Raw genomic sequence first — 18976 nt, 5'->3', positions numbered from 1 at the left:
GTGGAGTGCATACGGTGAGAGGAAAAACACACACAGGAAAGGATATTTCCGCCGCGCACACACACACACACACACCTCCAATAATGTCCCCTCATTAAGGCGGTGAGGCTGGTTCAAACCTATAAAGGAAGGTCTAATGACCACAGCGCTGTCCTTTAACTAGCGCCACAGTGTTCACCTAGGGATGTCTCCTCCCGCATCCCTCCCTTGGCTTCCTACTCAGGGTTCACTGCAGCAGCCACTAAGTGTGTGTAGCCTAGGCTCTTATCTCCCCACTGTCTGTGTGTGTAAAAGACACAGCCAGAGGAGAGGTCAGGGGGTTAAGGGTCAGAGGGCACATGATGGTTAAACGCTCTAGGCTGGTGGAGACCTTCACAGGCACGTCCTACGGGAGCTCGCCCAGGATGGCGTGTGCATGTGTTTTGGGAAGGGGGTGTACAGGGGGTTAAGAGGAGGTGGGACTGCTCCAGGCAGCTCCCCAGCAGACACCGGTGTGTGTGTGTGTAAAAAAAACAATAAGTTGGAATCCAACAACCAACTGCTGATGATCCATCACATAGTTGAAGTTCAGCTTGCTGGCTGCTGAAAATCTCTATTTAATCATGAAATCTTATGTACGTACTGGGTACATGTCTATATATTTGGGGAAGCAGAGGCACTGATGGGAAAGGGGTGTATGTGTGTGCGCGCCTGCGAGCGTGTGCACATTGAAGAGGTGAAATGAGGGCTCTGGAACAGCAGCCCAGAAGACAGGCTCAGTTGCTCACGGGCGGGCACACACACACACACACACACACACACACACACACACACACACACACAGCCAAACTCACCACGGCGGACGCGTCGGCCACTCCAAAGGCGGCCCTCTGTCTCCGGGCTGTGATGTGGCCGCTGTTCTCCTGTACCTTCTCCAGCAGCTGGCGGATCTGCTTGCAGTAATTGGCCACTTTGCATTCCTTCAGGAACGCTTTCAGCTGTGGAGCAGCAGAGGAGGTAACGAGGGAGGAAGAGTGAAAAACGGTATATAATCACCTAGTCTGGTGCTTGTCTTTCCCCTCTGGACCGTCACTACTTTATGCCCAGCGCGCGTGTGTGTGGCAACAGTAAAAACTGGAGTAGAAGAGGAAAAGTCATGCGTTGTTTGCTTTGTTGAGGGCAGATTATTGCTTCATTGGTCCTTCGGCATAGCTTGTAGAGGAGCTCGCCTCCCACCCACCCACCCACCCACCGCTGGCTGTCTCTGACAGGAAGTGGGCTCAGTGGTTGGTCACAGGGCCGTAAAAACAACAGCAAGCCGGTGGAACCATTAAAGGTCAGCACAGACACACTTTACTCTTCATCCCCCTCTCTCTCGCACTCTTTTTCCATCTGGCCTACTCACTATAAGACCAAGTCAAGTTTCTTGCCACCTTGTGTTTCCAGTAGAGAAAGGCTAGCAGCTAAGATTTTTTTTTTTTACTTGATAGTCAACACCTCAAGACGTTTTAGTTAGTTGGTTGAATAGCTGATCATTTACCAAATGTGTAGAATAAAAATGTCTGAAAATCTGAAATCAGTCGCTGATCAGGAGAAGAGAATCAAAACTTGTTTTTGCCTTCCAGGGCCAGTAGCCTATCCCTGGCTTAGGGTATGGACATTGTGCCATTGCATCAATTGGTGAAGTGGTTCTATTAGCTGACTAGGGGTGGAGAGAAGAGGAGAAGGAGCTGGTATTACCTGGATGGTGGTGGGCAGGGCCAGCTCTGGGAAGCCGATGGAGCAGGCCTGAGAGTGGAAGTACTCCAGGATCAGGTCATACACCTGCTCTATCAGCCCATCCTGAAACAACACAAAAGTATACAAATCAGAAAATAAAAACTGAAGGGACCACACACACCAATGTGATATTCACATTAACATTCAAGAGGCTTGTTGGGAGAAAGGAGGGGAGTTGGTCTGTGAGAAGACGCGTGCAAACATCGAGCTAGATTACAGGGAGACACCTCAGCGCACTAACGCCACACCTCAGGTTAAGTCTCAAACACACACTTTACAGATCGCAGCTATTTATGTGAGTACAGCCGTCAGTACAGACTGGATTTACCTGACGTATCCGATTATCTCTAAGCGGTCACCTGCTGTCTGCCACCTGGTGCTGTCTGCCACCTGGTGCTGCCAACGTGTGGTATCCCCCATGGCTCTGTACTAACCCCAGTGGATACGGGACTGGCCACACACCCACACTTAACCCCTGACCCCCAGTTAAGACATCACCACCAGCTCATCCAAAGACACGGTCCTCGATTCTAAACGATTTGGCATGGGTCCGCCAACACGGCAGAAATAACATGGAATGCTACAGAAGCAAAGCAAAAAAGGATATGAGAGAATGTTCTATCCATTTCAGTTACACTATAGTAATAACGCTAATTTCTGTACTGTAGGTCAGACACTCTACTTGGTCTAATGGTCAGACAGGTGTTAATTTAGCCATGTCTGGCAGTAGCAAGGGTGGGTCACCAGGCACCGACTGCACGGTAGAAGCAATTGGTGGAGCCGGTGGCGTTGGTTGCCCCTGGCAACAGCACCGAAAGCCAGTCCTGACCAGCGGAGCGCAAGGGATAATCCCAGAGGGCCGTGTGGCAATCCTCTTGGCTTGGTCAGAGCCCCTTACGTCGGCTTTTGCCCGCTGCCCTCAATCCCCTTATGCACACACGGGAGGAGTGTGAAAATACACATTAACTAGTAGGGCCTAGACATGGAGTTGATCAGCTGCTCGTTTCCACGCGTTAGAATGCCATCGTTATTCTATTACAGTGACACAGCCAACAGGTCAAGTAGTGCGCCGTAATCTAATCTGGTATGATTCCCAATATATTTGTTTTATTTGAGGGCGGGTGGAATTAAAGGGAATTGCATATTAGCCGTAATACTAAATCGATTCTTACTGATTAGGCAAGGTAGCCGTCTAGGATTTACAACCAAGACAGCAAAGATGTCAAACTAATGTGCTGATGCAGGACAACAAGACACACTTTCACAGTTCTCCTGCAGATTGATCTTTGAAGGACATGCTACTTTCAACCTGTAGACTTAGGCCACTCCTACAATAGACATCCTAAGCTAGTCACACATGTTCTCTAAAACACCCTAAAATAGCTAGGGCTAAGAGATATTCATGACCTCTGACCTCCAGCCATCCTTGTACTAAAGGTGCCAAGCCACACCATTGTAGGTGCTTCCACAATCTCGGCAACCATTGGAAAACAGGTGCATCACCATTAAGCTTTCCAAAACAAGTCACAGAAATAACCCAGTTAAAGGAGAGGTGCACAGACAATACGCATGCCTAATTAGTGGGAGCCTAATTGAAGTCTTCATTGAGATGATTAAAGTATCAAGACGTAAAGTGGCATGAGAAGATACTATATTGACCACTAGGTGCTTGAGGACAGAACTACACCTACCCGTTAAAGACTAACAATATCATATGAATCTCGTAATAGAACTCAAAAAGGTATTGACCCTAACACTTTTTGACTTTCCATACATGTTTGCCCATGGAAGAAGTGGTCAGAAAGTGACTTTTTGGACTTGAATGCCAAAACATTCAGTAGATAAAGGTGCTAAAAGGGGACCCATTTTGCATACCCCACCATACCATGAGACATCCATGTCTTCATCATTGGAAAAGATCAACAGTTGAGTTTGACATCATTTAAAAGCTTACAAACAGTTGTCAAAGTATTTTATTATTTCTTGAAAAATATTTTTAATTTATCATCAAAATGTCATTTTAAACCTTTAATGTCAATTACCTAAAAATGCTCTTACAAACAGGGTGGGTGTAATTTCAATCATATAAATAAAATTAATAGAAGTGACCCATCCCTTCAGACCAGTAACATTTTGATGGTACACCATTTCAATTTAAGTTCAATTAAAATGTTTACTTCTAATTACTACCACAAAGGGTCCACCCACCATTGAATGTCAACCTAAAATGGTCATGTCTGTTCTATTATCTATATTTCTATGATTTCAATAGGTTTCCTATGGAGGCTTGACAGTATCATTTGAAACAGATATTCCCATTCAAGCCAACATTCTCTGATGTGTGGACCTTCAACCAACTTTGTGGTACCACTTGAAAGTTGAATTATAAGATATATTATTCCCATTTTAGTACATTTATGAGCAAAAACATGACACCCACCCTGTATTCAAGAGCACCGATGGCGGGCACAACACAAAACCTTAGATGATGTAAAATAGGGTCTAAGCTACAACATACAGTGCACTCGGAAGGTATTCAGACCCCTTTGCTTTTTCCACATTTTGTTACCTTACAGCCTTATTCTAAAATTAATTAAATAGTATTCCCCCCCCCCCTCAATCCACCCCAAAATGAAAAAGGAAAAAACAATTCTTGTACATTTTTGCTTTTATAAAAACAGAAATCTCACATTTAACAAGTATTCAGCCCCTTTACTCAGTACTTTGTTGAAGCACCTTTGGCAGCGATTACAGCCTCAAGTCTTCTTGGGTATGACGCTACAAAGCTTGGCACACCTGTATTTCGGGAGTTTCTCCTATTCTTCTCTGCAGATCCTCTCAAGCTCTGTCAGGTTGGATTGGGAGCTTCGCTGCACAGCTGCTTTCTGGTCTCCGGTGCAGGTTTTCATCAAGGATCCCTCTGTACTTTGCTCCGTTCATATTTCCCTCGATCGTGACTAGTCTCCCAGGCCCTGCCTGTGAAAAACATTCCCACAGTAGGACGCTGCCACCACCATGCTTCTCCAAACATGACGCTTGGCATTCAGGCCAAAGAGTTCAATCTTGGTTTGATCAGACCAGAGAACCTTGCTTCTCATGGTCAGAGTCCTTTAGGTGACTTTTGGCAAACTCCAAGCGGGCTGTCATGTGCCTTTTACTGAAGAGCGGCTTCTGTCTGGCCACTCTACCATAAAGGCCTGATTGGTGACGTGCTGCAGAGATGGTTGTCCTTCTGAAAGGTTCTACCATCTCCATCTCTGTCAGAGTGACCATCGGGTTCTTGGTCACCTCCCTGACCAAGGCCCTTCTCCCCGATTGCTCAGTTTGGCCGGGTGGCCAGCTCTAGGAAGAGTCTTGATGGTTCCAAATTCTTCCATTTAAGAACGATGAAGGCCACTGTTCTTGGGGACCTTCAATGCTGCAGAAAAATGTTGGTACCCTTCCCCAGATCTGTGCCTCAATACAATCCTGTCTCGGAGCTCTACGGACAATTCCTTTAACCTCATGGCTTGGTTTTTGCTCTGACATGCACTATCAACTGTGGGACCTTATATAGACAGGTGTGTGCCTTTCCAAATCATATCCAGTCAATTGAATTTACCAATCAAGTTGTAAAAAACATCAAGGATGATCACTGGAAACAGGATGCACCTGAGCTCAATTTCAAGTCTTATAGCAAAGGGTCTGAATACTTATTAAAATAAAGAAACAGAAATACCTTATTTACATAAATGTGAAACAAATTTCTAAAAACCTGTTTTTCGATTTGTCATTATGGGGTATTGTGTGTACATTTGAATAATGCTGTAATGTAACAATGTGGAAGTCAAGGGGTCTGAATACTTTCCGAATGCACTGTATTTGAAATTAAGATTTCCATTTATACGTTTCTAGATAATTGATGTTCAAGGTTAAAAAAAAAGTTTTTAAATACATTTTCCAGAAATCATCAAATAGTTTGACAACGCTGTTAGTAAGCTTTTAAAATGATATCAATCACACCCGATTATCTTTTCAGTGATAAAGACCATGCATGTCTCATGGTATGGTGGGGTATGTAAAACGGGTCAACTTTTAGCACCTTAATCTCATGAATGTTTGGGCATTCAGGTCCAAAAAGTCACTTTCTGAGTACTTGTACAAATGGGTAAATATGTAAGGTTTTGTTCAAATCAAAAGAGGTGCTGTCAAAAAGTGATTGAATTCAAATGGATTTACCCAGTTCTAAGGCTACTCCTGACGCAAATAATACATGCTAACTAAGCTAGTCTTCTCCTGTGGCAGACAAGCCTAGTTAGTTGGCATGCTAAGCTAGCAGTACTCACCCGGTAGGCCTTCTCCTGCATGTTGGTGTTGCTGAGCTTCAGGATAACATCAAATTTGATGGGCTTCACACTCATCCGGCCAGGCTTCTTGTTGAAGTCCACCTGATGGATGATCTAAACAAGCAATGAACACAAAATTAGTGCGTTCAGAAATCATGCAACATTTGCAAAGTCATGACACAGCTTACACAGCAGCGACAGTGCCCTCAAAACACACAAGCCAGACCCCAGCATCATTTGGTTATCATTCCATGCCTTGTCTCATGGAAAATCATTCAGACTCCTGACAATAGACACTAGTAAATGTTCAATGGAAAGATATAGCCAAAGTAAAGCTTGAAAAAAAAAGCATAGTATGTAAGTGTATATTTGTGTTTTTACCTATATTTTGTACATCTCAGTGTGCGTGTTTAGGTGCGACAGATAGGCCTAGCTCTGTATATTATCTTGTGTTTTTACGTATTGCTGTGTGTGTGTGTGTGTGTGTGTGTGTGAGGTCGTTGGTACCAGGTGAGTGGAGCGCTCTTGGCCCAGTCTGTCTGTACAAACATCGGATGTGGTGGCAGTCTGCGGGGGAGCCAGGGGGGAAGTGGGAAGGCATGGGTCAGCCCTGATACAGAGGGAGCCACTGGAGCAGGAAGCACCAAATCATATACCACCCCCACCCCTTGGAGCAGCGTGCGCGCACACACACGAGTATGTGTGGTGTGCATGGACGTGTGTGTGGTTTGTGTTATTGTACATGGTGTGTGCGCGTGTCTTAGTGAGTGTTGACCTCCTGTAGTAAGCTAGCATGAAAATGGCAGTATGGAGGCAACAGCTTGTCCTATGGTTACGATGTGGTTACGATTTGCTCCTAACGTGCTCTGCAGATCACATCCTCTCTGCCTATGGCGCAGCCGTCCGCCCACAGCAGACAAACACGGAGGAGCATATCGTGGTTGGTTCTGCTGCTCCAATTAAAACAGTAGCAGCGAGCACCTCAGCCTCGCTTTTCTCTTTAACGAGGAAAACAGTAAAAAAGAAGACAGGAAATGGAGTGTGTCACAAATAAACACTGTGCGCTGCTAGGGGGTCTTGGAGTGTGTGTGTGTGTGTGTGTGTGTGCTGGGGTGGGGGGACGGCTGCGCCATAGGCAGAAAGGATGTGGTCTGCAGAGCGCTTTAGGAGCAGAGCGTAAACCACAGCCTTGTCTTCATCGCTCTGGTCAAACCGTCCACACAACACGGTGACCACTCCCACAAGGCCAAGCAGTCGCTTCCATACTGCCGTTCTCACGCTAGCTTACCACTAGTGGTGCACGAGTCCAGGATATTTTGACTCTTGCTCGACTCCCAAAACAAGCTGAAACGGATGCGCGCACACACAAACACACCACCTCATTATAAAAAGACTACATTTGCGTTCTAGAGGATTGACAGGAGCTTGACGCTGCCCATTTGCCTATAAAAAGCCTACTTTGTTTGAGTGTAGAAGGTGATGTGTAGGAACTAGAATATTTCCGTGATATTTCTGCTGTGTGCAGCCTTGACGGATTCCACGGGATGATGCGGCTCACTCCAGGCTGATAAGCCTATTCTTTCCCATGTTACAGCCCTATTCGGACGGGTATTACTAGAGACGTTGGTCGTGACATTATCTAAGCATGTGCGTTATTCCAGAGGACGATTCACATAGGATTCGTTTTTCTAAAACTGCATCCTGTAATTCCACATTTTTTCAAGTTGAATCGCCTCTTACGTAGGCGAAGATATTTCAACATCACGTCTAGACGATAATAGGCCACACACTGATAACACGTGCTTGCCTGCCAAATGTATAGGGCTCCCCATAATATTTAAATTGATGAAGTGCGATCACAATCATTATTTTAGCGATCCATCCATGGTAGACGTCCCTCCTAATAACAATGCCCCACATCCTGCTGATTTGAGCTGCTGAACCGTACTTGCACTTGACTATTTATGGATGAGAAAGTAAACTTGCCATTTTTCTAAAAGTTTAGCGGGGATGCTGCTTTGCGATCTATTGCCAAGCACAGGGCTCTCCAACCCTGTTCGTGGAGAGGTACCAGTCTGTATGTTTTCATTAAATACTTTTTATTGCACATTTAGGCCTAATTAAACTGATGCATTTGGCCATGTTCAACTTCAATTCACTGGCACTATGAAGAATAGCTTAGCCATACTCAGTGATGGCTTAATATATACGTTAGGTGAATTTACGAGGCATTGCTAGATACAGATTACCAAGATATAACCTATGCGCACTGTTTTGACCGTCTCTCTGCCTCCCCCGATCCTCTCTCTCCCTCGCCTGCTGCTCTTTCTCTTCTCTATAAAAACACTAGTGTGCGTTTGGTCTTCGGCCTGTTGCTTGTAGAATAGCTCAGCCTACTCATTGATTACCTCTGCTTTAGTGAATCTGTGCGAGACATTGCGAAATACAGCACTGCGATAGCCTAGGTCTTTCAATTACCGATGCGTGGTTCTGGCAGGCTGCCTGATGGCTGACTTGCCTTCCTGCGCCCCTCCATCTCTTGCTCTCCCTCGCTAGCTGGCTCTTTCTTTGCTGAGAAAGATGCAAGAGTTTGTGTTCTCGAAGTAGACTACGGTAATCAGTTTACTCCGTTGCAAAAATACCGAATCTTAGGAGTCGATTCCTAGCGGGATCCAAGCTTGACACAGAAATGGGAGTCGACGGGCAAGGCATCTATTATTTTGGAGTCGACTCCCCACCACAGGCTAACACCCACTGACAGACAAACACGAGAGCTAACCGATAGCAGATTTTTGGTTTCGATTCTAGAGATCAGGGGTTGGAACCTGTTCAGGGAACAGAACCCAAAACTTTTTCAAAGCTAGTTAGGAATACTAGTTACCACATTTCACATTGGATTTATTAACTACAAAAAAAGATAAGACGTGTAGTAAACGCATGTAAATAACTCACTGAGCTGTAGCTTGCCTGCTAGATCTGCACTGCATGATGGGTGAAGTGATTTAATGTAGAATTAAAAAAGTTAAATAAATATTAGTCTGGGGTTTAAAAAGGAACAGACAAGAACAAAACCAGTACCTTTTTGGGGTTTGAACCGGTTCCAAACTTTATTTAGCTGGTCAGATCAGTGGAACGAAAAAGAGAAAAGAATCCAAGTTCCAACCCCTGGTGAGAATATTCACTAATAACCGATACATCTACCAATATTTTTTTATTATAGCTGGAATTAAACATTTGTACTTTTTCTTTCTGGATTGTGCTAAAAAAAAAAAAAAAAGCCCTACAAAAGATACTCAGAAAGCTGATTTCTTAAATTTCAGAAAAGAACATTAATATAAGGGCCAGATAAAAATGTAGAAGCACTGATTCTGATTCCAGAAAGAAACGTGCCTAGGCTCTGAAGACTGAGCTGGCTGGAAAACGACGACGTAGGACACAATTTCAAAGTTTTCAATGATTGTAGGGCTGTAGCCACTGAATTCTGGTAGTTGTCACTTGAAAGAAAAACCCATCAATCACAAAATCTGCCGCTGGCACAGCGCTGCCTCTCGCCCCCAAGTGAACGGTCATTGCTATCCGGAACCCTCCCTACCCCATTGAAGTTAAGGGTTATGGTTAGGAGTTAAGGTTTAGCGTAGGGTCATCCCAAGGATCCCACTAACCCTCAGTGAACGGCATCAAGTACTCTCACACAGCTACTTAGCTGGCTAAATGGGGGTGGCGCAAAGGGAATTTGGCCCAGTCCCTGACAACCCGTACATCACACAGCGTAGCACTGCTTTGTAACCGGCTATGTGTTTTCTGCCCCAGAGTTTGAGGAACACCCTTTGCAAAGATGAAATATAACGCACCAGATTTCACAGGCTTCGCTAAAGGGCAGTAACGTTACCAGAGTTGAACCTTCGTAGCACGGCACTTGCTTTACATTTGGCCGTAGCATCTAATGATGGGGGGAAAAAATAAATAATGTTTTATCGATAGTTACATATCGGGATATTATTTTTGACGAGGTATCATTGAGATATCACATTATTTTGCACTAGTTGGCTGTACCTGCAACAAAACGGCAGTATTTTTCCTTTATAGCTTGTTCTCCTACTTTTTCAGAACCTTTATTTCCATGACTGATGAAAGCTTGTTTTCTCATGCTCTCCCTTGTCCCTCTGCAGCAGACATCTTGTGAGCGATATGTTTTGAACGTCGAATCGCAATACATATCGTATCGGCACCTAAGTACAGTGTTAATAACGTATCGCGAGGTCCCAGGCAATTCCCACCCTAATAACATCCATTGTTTGTCACAACACCCAACTAGGACACTTCACTTAACAGTACACTCAGTGGCCAGTTAATTAGGTGCACCACCCCGTTCACAGAAATGGTTCACTCATACAGACAGTGAGTCAAGTGGCCGTGGCTTGCCATATAAAAATCAGGCAGAGGCATCCAGTTACAGTTTGATTGAACGTTAAAAATGAGCGTGGTAGGATCGTCAGCACCAGGTGCACCGGTTCCAGCATCTTAGAAACAGACGGTGTCCAGAAACGACAGTGTCCAGGGTTTACTGAGAAGGTTGCGACAAACAACAAAATACACCCAGTCAGCGGCAGTCCTGCGGGAGAAAACAGCTTGTTGATGAGAGGTCAAAGGAGAATGGCAAGAATCGCACAAGCTAACAGGCGGGCCCACAAACAGGCAAATTAGAGCCCAGTACACGTCGATCTCTGAACGTCGATCCTTGTCACGGATGGGCTATTGCAGCAGACGACCAAACCGGGTTCCACTCCTATCAGCTAAAAACAAGAGGAAACGGCTCCAGTGGGCACGCCATCACCAACACTGGACAATTAAGGAGTGGAAAAACATTGCCTGGAACATGACAGTGAGTTCAGTTTACTTGAGTGGCCTGCGCAGTCCCCAGACCTCAACCCAATAGAGAACCTTGGGATGAGATGGAATGGGCTGTTCGCGGTGCGAACGTACCGTTCAATTGCCGGCTAATGGAAACCCTGACAAACACGCATGCACACAACCCGCGCCAAACCAACCCGCGCCAAACCAACCCACGCCAAACCAACCCACGCCAAACCAACCCACGCAGTCAAACTGAAAACGTTGACAGTTTGGGACCAGCACTAATAACAAAGGTGTCTAACATTTAACATTTTAGTCATTTAGCAGATGCTCTTATCCAGAGCGAGTTACAGTTAGTTCATTCATCTAAAGATAGCTAGGTGAGACAACCACGTATCACATAGTAAGTCCACTTTCCCTCAATAAAGAAGCTATCAGCAAAGTCTGCTAGTAGGAAGAGACTAGTGCAGGGGTTAAGGTTGATGTCACAAACCACTCAGATTTACTTCCTCCCCCTCATCTTTCAGAACCTACACCGTGTTTAGCTGTTGAGACCTACAGACTGTTTTCCACTGACACCTTACAAAATGTTACAACACTCCTACATTGTGTTTCCATTGGGTCTGTCGCCCAATGCTGTCCTCTCGCCATATTGCTCACATCTATTCAACCTTTTCTGATCTAGGCCACACAAGTGCTTACGGCAGGGGTGGCCAACCCTCGTCCTAGTGAGCTACTGAGAATGCGTGCAGAGTTTTGAGCCGACCCTGTTGTAAGTTAACATACCGGACTCAGCTGATCAATGTCCTGGTTAGCGATGAACTAGTTCTCCCCAACCTTGTTCCTGCAGAGCTACCCTCATGTAGGTTTTCACTCCCACCCCAGGTGTAACTAACCCTGTTCAGCTTATCAACCAGCTGCTTATTAGAATCAGGTGTGCTAGATTAGGGTTGGAGTGAAAACCTACAGGACTGCAGCTCTCCAGGAACAGGGTTGGAGAGCCCTGAACTAGTTGAACTACAGTAGGGTGGGGAGCCAAATCCAGCAGGATCCCTATTCACAAAGAGTCAAATAGCAGGAGTGCTGATCTATGATCAGGTCCTGCTGTCGATGTACTCTTATTCATTATCAAGAAAAAAAAAAGCCCCAACCTATCCTAGATCAGAGCACTTACTCTGAGATGCTTGGTAAATATAAGCCCATGAGGGTATTGCTCTGGGAGGAGATGAGCACCTCTGGCAGGGGGTAAGGGGTCTTACCTCCAGTAGGAAGGGCAGAACGGGCACAAAGGTGTGGGTGCTGCCAGAGAGGAGGGTGAGGGCTCGCACACAGTGGATCCTCAAAGGGTAGTAGCGTGAAGTGGGTACCAGCCTGCACAGTAAGACAGATACAGATTCACAACAGCGGTCAACACTACCACCTGCTGGTGAAGGCGCGAAGTTAAACTTTTTGGTGCAGTTTCACAGACAGATTAAGCCTAGTCATGGACCAAATTCTCCCCCCCCATTGAGCATGCTTTTTAATCTAGGCTTAGTCTGTATACGTTTTTATGTTATGTGATTGTATTTCAAGTCAAAGACAGAAAACCAATAGAAAATCTGCAGAGACCATAGGCTGGTCGTATCATGCTAACTAGCCATCCTACCCTAACATAGGGTATACATACTAAAGCACGTGTTATTGCTGATCTATACAACAACTAGGTGAAAAACAGATGGTTTAGCTTTATATTCATGTTACACTTTCGGAAAAGGGATGTATTCTCCTTCCCCATAGATCTCTGTGTGACATCCTGGTAGTGTGTTCAACAGTAGCAGAGCCCATGAAACTGTATGATCCCAAGTTAAGCCCATAGGTCTGTGTGTGTGTGTGTGTGTGTGTGTGTGTGTGTGTGTGTGTGTGTGTGTGTGTGTGTACCCACTTGATGGTGCCCACTATGACCTGGCACAGTGGGTAGATGAGGGGCTGCAGGACGTCGCTGGGGTGCAGGGTGCTGAGCACACGACACCACAGGTACAGGCAGTGGACAAACTGCCAGTTATACACCGACTGGTATGTCTCCTGCAGGGATCAAAAACACACACACACACACACACACCTTAAAGTACATCACATTTAACATCAGCACCGATCTACATGCAATTGCTGGTGGTTACAGTTAGACGAGCAATGGTCTAGACCAGGTATTCCCAAACTGGGGTTCCCCAGGGCTACATAGCTGTCGGGGGTACGCCAAATAAAAATGTGATTCAAATTATTTTTTAAATACATTAACCATTACGCTCACGGGAAACCTTCACTCTTGCGCAGACATTTAGAAACGAAACATGACAATTAGAAAAATAAGCCACAGGAGTTTTTTGAGCTGCCGCGGATATGGCTGGGACAATGGTGGGGGAAAAGGCCAAAAAAAACTATACAGACAATGCCTTCTTCAAACAACACCGTTTCACGATGCATCACTGACATGGCAGGAGATGTTTTGAAACAATTACTGCTTCGCATACAAGCCAGTGAATTCTATGCGTTACAGCTGGATGAGTCAACAGACGTGGCGGGCCTGGCACAGCTCCTGGTATATGGCCGTTATGTTTATGGGGGGTCAATTAAGGAAGACATCCTCTTCTGCAAACCACTGGAAACCAGGACAACAGGAGAGGATTTTTTTTTAAAGTACTGGATAGCTTTATGACATCAAATGGACTTTGGTGGTCAAGATGTGTTGGTATCTGTACTGATGGCGCAAAAGCCATGACAGGAAGACATAGTGGAGTGGTAATGCGCGTGCAAGCAGTTGCTCCCAATACACTGCAACATCCACCGAGAGGCTCTTGCTGCAAAGGGAATGCACGACAGCTTGAAAGACATTTTGGACACTACAGCGAAAATGGTTAACTTTGTTAAAGCAAGGCCCCTGAACTCTCGTGTATTTTCTGCACTATACAATAATATGGGCAGCGACCATGTAACGCTTTTACAACATACAGAAGTGTGCTGGTTATCAAGGGGCAAAGCATAGACACGTTTTTTGGGAGGGGAATTGAGAGACGAGCTTAAAGTTCTTTAATTTTCACTTGTCTGACCGCTTGCATGATGACGAGTTTCTCACACAACTGGCCTATCTGGGTGATGTTTTTTCCCCTCGCCTGAATGATCTGGTTCTAGGATTACAGGGACTCTCCGCAACTATATTCAACATGTGGGGTGGGACAAATTTGAGGCTATGATTAAGAAGTTGGAGCTCTTTTCTGTCTACATTAACAAGGACAACACACAGGTCTACCAATCATTGTATGATCTTTTTGTGTGCAAATGAACAAGTTTACGGACAATGTCAAATGTGATATAGCGAAGCACCTAAGTGAGCTGGGTGCGCAATTACGCAGGACCTTCCCCGAAACGGACGACACAATCAACTGGATTTGTTAACCCTTTCATGCCCTGCCTCCAGTCCACTTACCAATATCTGAACAAGAGAGCATCATCGAAATTGCAACAAGCGATTCTGTGAAAATTGAATTTAACCAGAAGCCACTGCTAGATTTCTGGATGGGGCTGCGCTCAGAGTTTCTTGCCTTGGCAAATCGCGCTGTTAAGACACTGATGCCCTTTGCAACCACGTACCTGTGTGAGAGTGGATTCTCAGCCCTCACTAGCATGAAAACTAAATACAGGCACAGACTGTGTGTGGAAAATTATTTAAGACTGAGACTCTCTCCAATACAACATTGCAGAGGTATGCGCATCCTGTCAAGCACACCCTTCTCATTAACCACTGGTGAGTTATTCACAATTATTGATGAACAAATAAGGTTTTATATGTAAGATGGTTAAATAAAGAGCAAAATGATGATTATTATTAGTGCCCTGGTCCTATAAGAGCTCTTTGTCACTTCTCACAAGCCGGGTTGTGACAAACTCACACTCATTCTATTGTTTAATAAAAATATCATAGTGTGTGTGTGGCAGGCTTACAATGAAGGCAAAAAAAAAAACATATGAGAGCGCGCTGACCCTGGTGCTAGAGAGGGTACGCAGCTGGAGGTTGAATGTTTGAAGGGGTACAGGACTATAAAAAAAGTTTGGGAACCACTGAGATAGACCAATATTGGAACGCTTAGCTCCGATGTTAGAATATCACAGACCAGTATAAAAACCTTTATAGTTAACATTATTCCTTCTATTATTATCATCATCATCATCATCATCAGCTGTACTTCCTGGTAACCTACATCATTTCCTTATCCTTATTTCCTACATCCAGGGCCCGAAATTCACCAGGCATCTCAGAGTAGGAGTGCTGACCTAGGATCAGTTTCGCCTTTTAAAACATTATAAAAAGGGGCACGTGATGCTAGATCAGCCCTTCTACTTGGAGACACTTTGTGAATTCAGGCCCTAGTGTATGAATGGATGTGCGACTAACTGCTAACCTTCTTCTTCATGGTCATGGCGTTCCTCAGGTGGATGGCCAGCTGGCGGATGTAGATGAAGCCGTGCTGGTAGGAGGCCTGTGTGTCCAGCGAGTACATCTCCGTCAGCGTCCGCTGCATGAAGTTGATCATAGGCAGAACGGTGGGCGACGTGAACTTGCAGTTCTGCACGTACGAGATGTACATTTGCTGAGGGGGAAAAAAACGAGGTTAACTTCTTGCCGTTCCCCTAGGATAGGGGGCGCCACAGCGCATTTTGGAAAAAAATCGTTCCCATTTTCAACGGCCTACTAATCAAAGTCAGAAGCTAAGACATGCATATACTTATTTTATATGGATAGAAAACACCCTAAATTTTCTAAAACTGTTTGAATGGTGTCTGTGAGTATAACAGAACTCGTATGGCAGTCAAAACCCCGAGACCGATTGAACCAGGAAGTGGAAATCTGAATTGTGGACTCGACTTCACAGCCTTACCTATAAATCACAACGTAAAAAAATGAAAATTGAGCACTTTCCAGTGCTTCCACTAGATGTCCCCAGTCTTTACAAAGTGTTTTGAGGGTTCTACGGTAGAAACTCAGTGAAAGAGACGATGTGGCAATTGGTCACAGTCGGAGGGCCATGAGCATTGTGACGTTGGCGGCCGTGTCTGCCCCCACCTTTGGAAGTTTTTTGAAACACAATGAAATCGTCCCACTTGAATCTGATTGGCTTTCTTGTTGAAACAGGCCCTGACGATGTCTTGATACAACGTTTGACATGTTTGAACGACCCTAACTTACCGTAAACAGTCATTTTGCGTTAGACAGCTGCCGCCCACGGATCGACTTTTGATTACAGCCTTAGGACGCGCTAACAAGAGGAAGCTAATGGAACATAAAGCATGGACTTTTTCGACCGAAAATACATTTGTCATGGACCTGGGACATCGGGAAGGGATTTCTGATGAAGACAACTAAAGGTGAGGGATTATTGGCGATATTATACAATATCAGATGTTACGTGCTATTTTTCACAGGTGGCGCCGAGTTAGGTTTTCGAGCTCAATTTCTGGGTATCGCATCCCATTTGATCTCAAAGTGTGATTACCCTGTAAAGTTAATTTAAAATCTGTTTTGACAGGTGTTTTCAAGAGATATTCATCTATAAATCTTAGATTGACAATATATATTAAAAAAATCGTTTTCGAATAGTAATTTATAAAATTGTAGCATTGTTTCCCGGGACGCATTATATGGGAAAATAGTTAGTCAACCTCAGGTGCCGATGTAAAATGCTGTTTTTATATAGAAATATGACCTTTATTGAACAAAAGATTGCATGCTGTGTGTAACATGATGTCCTAGGTGTGTCTTCTGATGAAGTTTGTAAAAGGTTAGTGCTGCATTTAGCTGTTTTTTGGTTATATGTGATGGGTGTGCTTGCTCGGAAAATTCATATGATGCGACTTTTACCATGTACTCCTCTAACATAATCTAATATTGTGCTTTTCCTGTAAAACCTTTTTGAAATCGGACAACGAGGGTCGATTCAAGAGAGGTGTATCTATAAAACGATATGAGACAGCCCTATATTTGAAAAAAAATAAATATTGAATTTCGTTATGCTAATGTCGCTAGGAGTTTTCGCTGGAAAATGATCCCGCTAACGGGAAGAGACATTCAAGAGGTTAAAGGGTGTCCGAGTTCGGTTTAAAATAATACAAATTTTCCATTTTGGGGAGTTCCAACAGTTGTGCAGGCAACTTTACACCTTCCACTTTGTACTGCTATGTGCCACCTTCCAGGAATTTTTATGTGCAGACATTTGCCACTAACTGGGAAGCGATATTTGCTTAGCACTTTTAATGCAGATGTGGAGACATACACCTTACTTACTCACCCCTGAAGGGTATTAACTACCGTGAGCCAAATGAATGAAGCATTTTTCACCCATGATGGTCTCACCTCCCCAGAGGATGGAGCAGAGAGAGACGTAGAGGACATACCTTGAGGATGGGGTTGAGGAAGGTGTCTTGCTTGTGTCGGCAGATCTTGTTGAGGGCCAGGAAAGCCAGCACGCGGCTCGTCTCCTCCCCGGTGCTCCACTGCTTGATCAGTTGCTAGAAAGAAAAAGGTGAGAGAGGTGGAATGTGAGAGCTAGCGTCGGGAATGGAGGACCCAGGTCCCAATAGCAAGGCTACCAGTCCAGAGCATAGAGTCGCTGTCTGAAATCTTGCATCGTTAAAAGCTTTTCAGGAAATGACAAAAACAGCCATATTTGACCATTTATGAAAATACAATTATGAAATGTCAGCGCTACTACTTTCAATGAATGTAATAAAATAAACTATACGGGGACAAAATGGAGTTACACGGTTCTGGCAGCGGTAACAGGCCATTTCTTAGGAAGGGATCCTCCAGTGCTGCACAACACCGTTTATATACTCAACCGATATTAATGTGGTTTACCTCTGCAGGGTTATTATCCTTTGAACTAAATCATAACGGCTTTACATTACAGAAACATTATTTGCCTAATTCCCCCGATGATCATCATGCAGTTTGGTCAGCCTACATATAGGTGTTGCTGTGGTATCCGGAAGTTACCTTGAGCAGGTGGCGACACTGTTTGGGGTTACACAGGTAGTAGGGAACCAGCTGGTTGGCGTGCCTCAGAACTGCACTGATGACGGTGGCCTCTGTGAGACAGGACAAGAGCTGGGAGGAGGAGAGTTAAAGTTCCATTTATTTGCTGTTGTAAGTAGAGGTACATCAATTGAAACACATCTTCGATAAGAGTAAAAATGGTAGAAACATTTTAAAAAACACTAGGGTACATCCAACACAAATACCGTATGCAAGAAAAGGGAAAGGTATCAGTGACAATTCAGACAAGAGGGGGGAAAAAAGAAGGGAAAATAGGAGGGAGGATGAAATAAATAGCGGGACAAACCTGAACGATTCCACTGAGATACATCCTGATGTCCACCTGGTTCTTCTGCCACTTAGGACTGGAAGATGGAAGCACTGGCCTGAAGATGAGAAAATGAGAGGGGAAAGGCCGAAATGGATAAATGGATACACCTAAAAAAAATTAAATCACCTTGACACAGATAATAAAATACATTGGCTCGTTGGTTAATCGGTTTAGCAATTTTTCTACTCAAAACTATGTATCAGGGACATGGTTAAAGCTTATGTAAAGAAGAAAGGTCTCCATTTATTACTTCTTCTGGTCTTTATCTGGCTTTAGGTTGAGCATCCTCTGCAGAGCCACGTACACGTCTCGGATACAGAACAGGACCAAGGCGTTGAACACTATTGGAAAACACACACACCACAAATTACATCATCGTCCTTGGGGCTAAAGTATGTTGACACTACTAAAGAGGGGATCATACACACTCATGGGGGGGTATGATCCCTACCTGAACTGTCGGCCACTTTGTATCGACACGGATCTCCCCCTTCTCCTTTGGTGGTCGCCACGGCAGCCTTGAAGGCCTGTGTGATCTCTCTGAAGAGGCGAGGTGTAGGCTCATCCTGAAGACAAAGGGATGGAGGCAAGAAAAGACACATGAATGAAGGGCAAAAGCACTGGTATTGTGGTACAGTAGAAACA

The 18976-nt window shown here is 44.7% G+C and overlaps 1 protein-coding gene across 1 annotated transcript in view; it reads right to left on the bottom strand.

Annotated features, from left to right (window-relative positions):
* The window catches only part of noc2l (NOC2-like nucleolar associated transcriptional repressor), a 29493-nt gene that overhangs the window by 8755 nt on the left and 1762 nt on the right, over positions 1-18976 (bottom strand). Inside the window, exons 5-15 of the mRNA XM_029719621.1 lie at positions 18783-18897; positions 18582-18672; positions 18308-18386; positions 17962-18072; positions 17361-17474; positions 15371-15559; positions 12859-12998; positions 12197-12308; positions 6084-6197; positions 1720-1821; positions 834-977 (exon numbers count right to left, since the gene is read on the bottom strand). Coding sequence (XP_029575481.1) covers positions 834-977; positions 1720-1821; positions 6084-6197; positions 12197-12308; positions 12859-12998; positions 15371-15559; positions 17361-17474; positions 17962-18072; positions 18308-18386; positions 18582-18672; positions 18783-18897 — 1311 coding nt within the window. The remainder of the gene's footprint in view (positions 1-833; positions 978-1719; positions 1822-6083; positions 6198-12196; positions 12309-12858; positions 12999-15370; positions 15560-17360; positions 17475-17961; positions 18073-18307; positions 18387-18581; positions 18673-18782; positions 18898-18976) is intronic.

The sequence above is a fragment of the Salmo trutta genome, chromosome 28 (genome assembly GCF_901001165.1).
Source record: "Salmo trutta chromosome 28, fSalTru1.1, whole genome shotgun sequence".
NCBI lineage: Eukaryota > Metazoa > Chordata > Actinopteri > Salmoniformes > Salmonidae > Salmo > Salmo trutta.
This window is presented reverse-complemented; position numbering and strand designations above follow the sequence as displayed.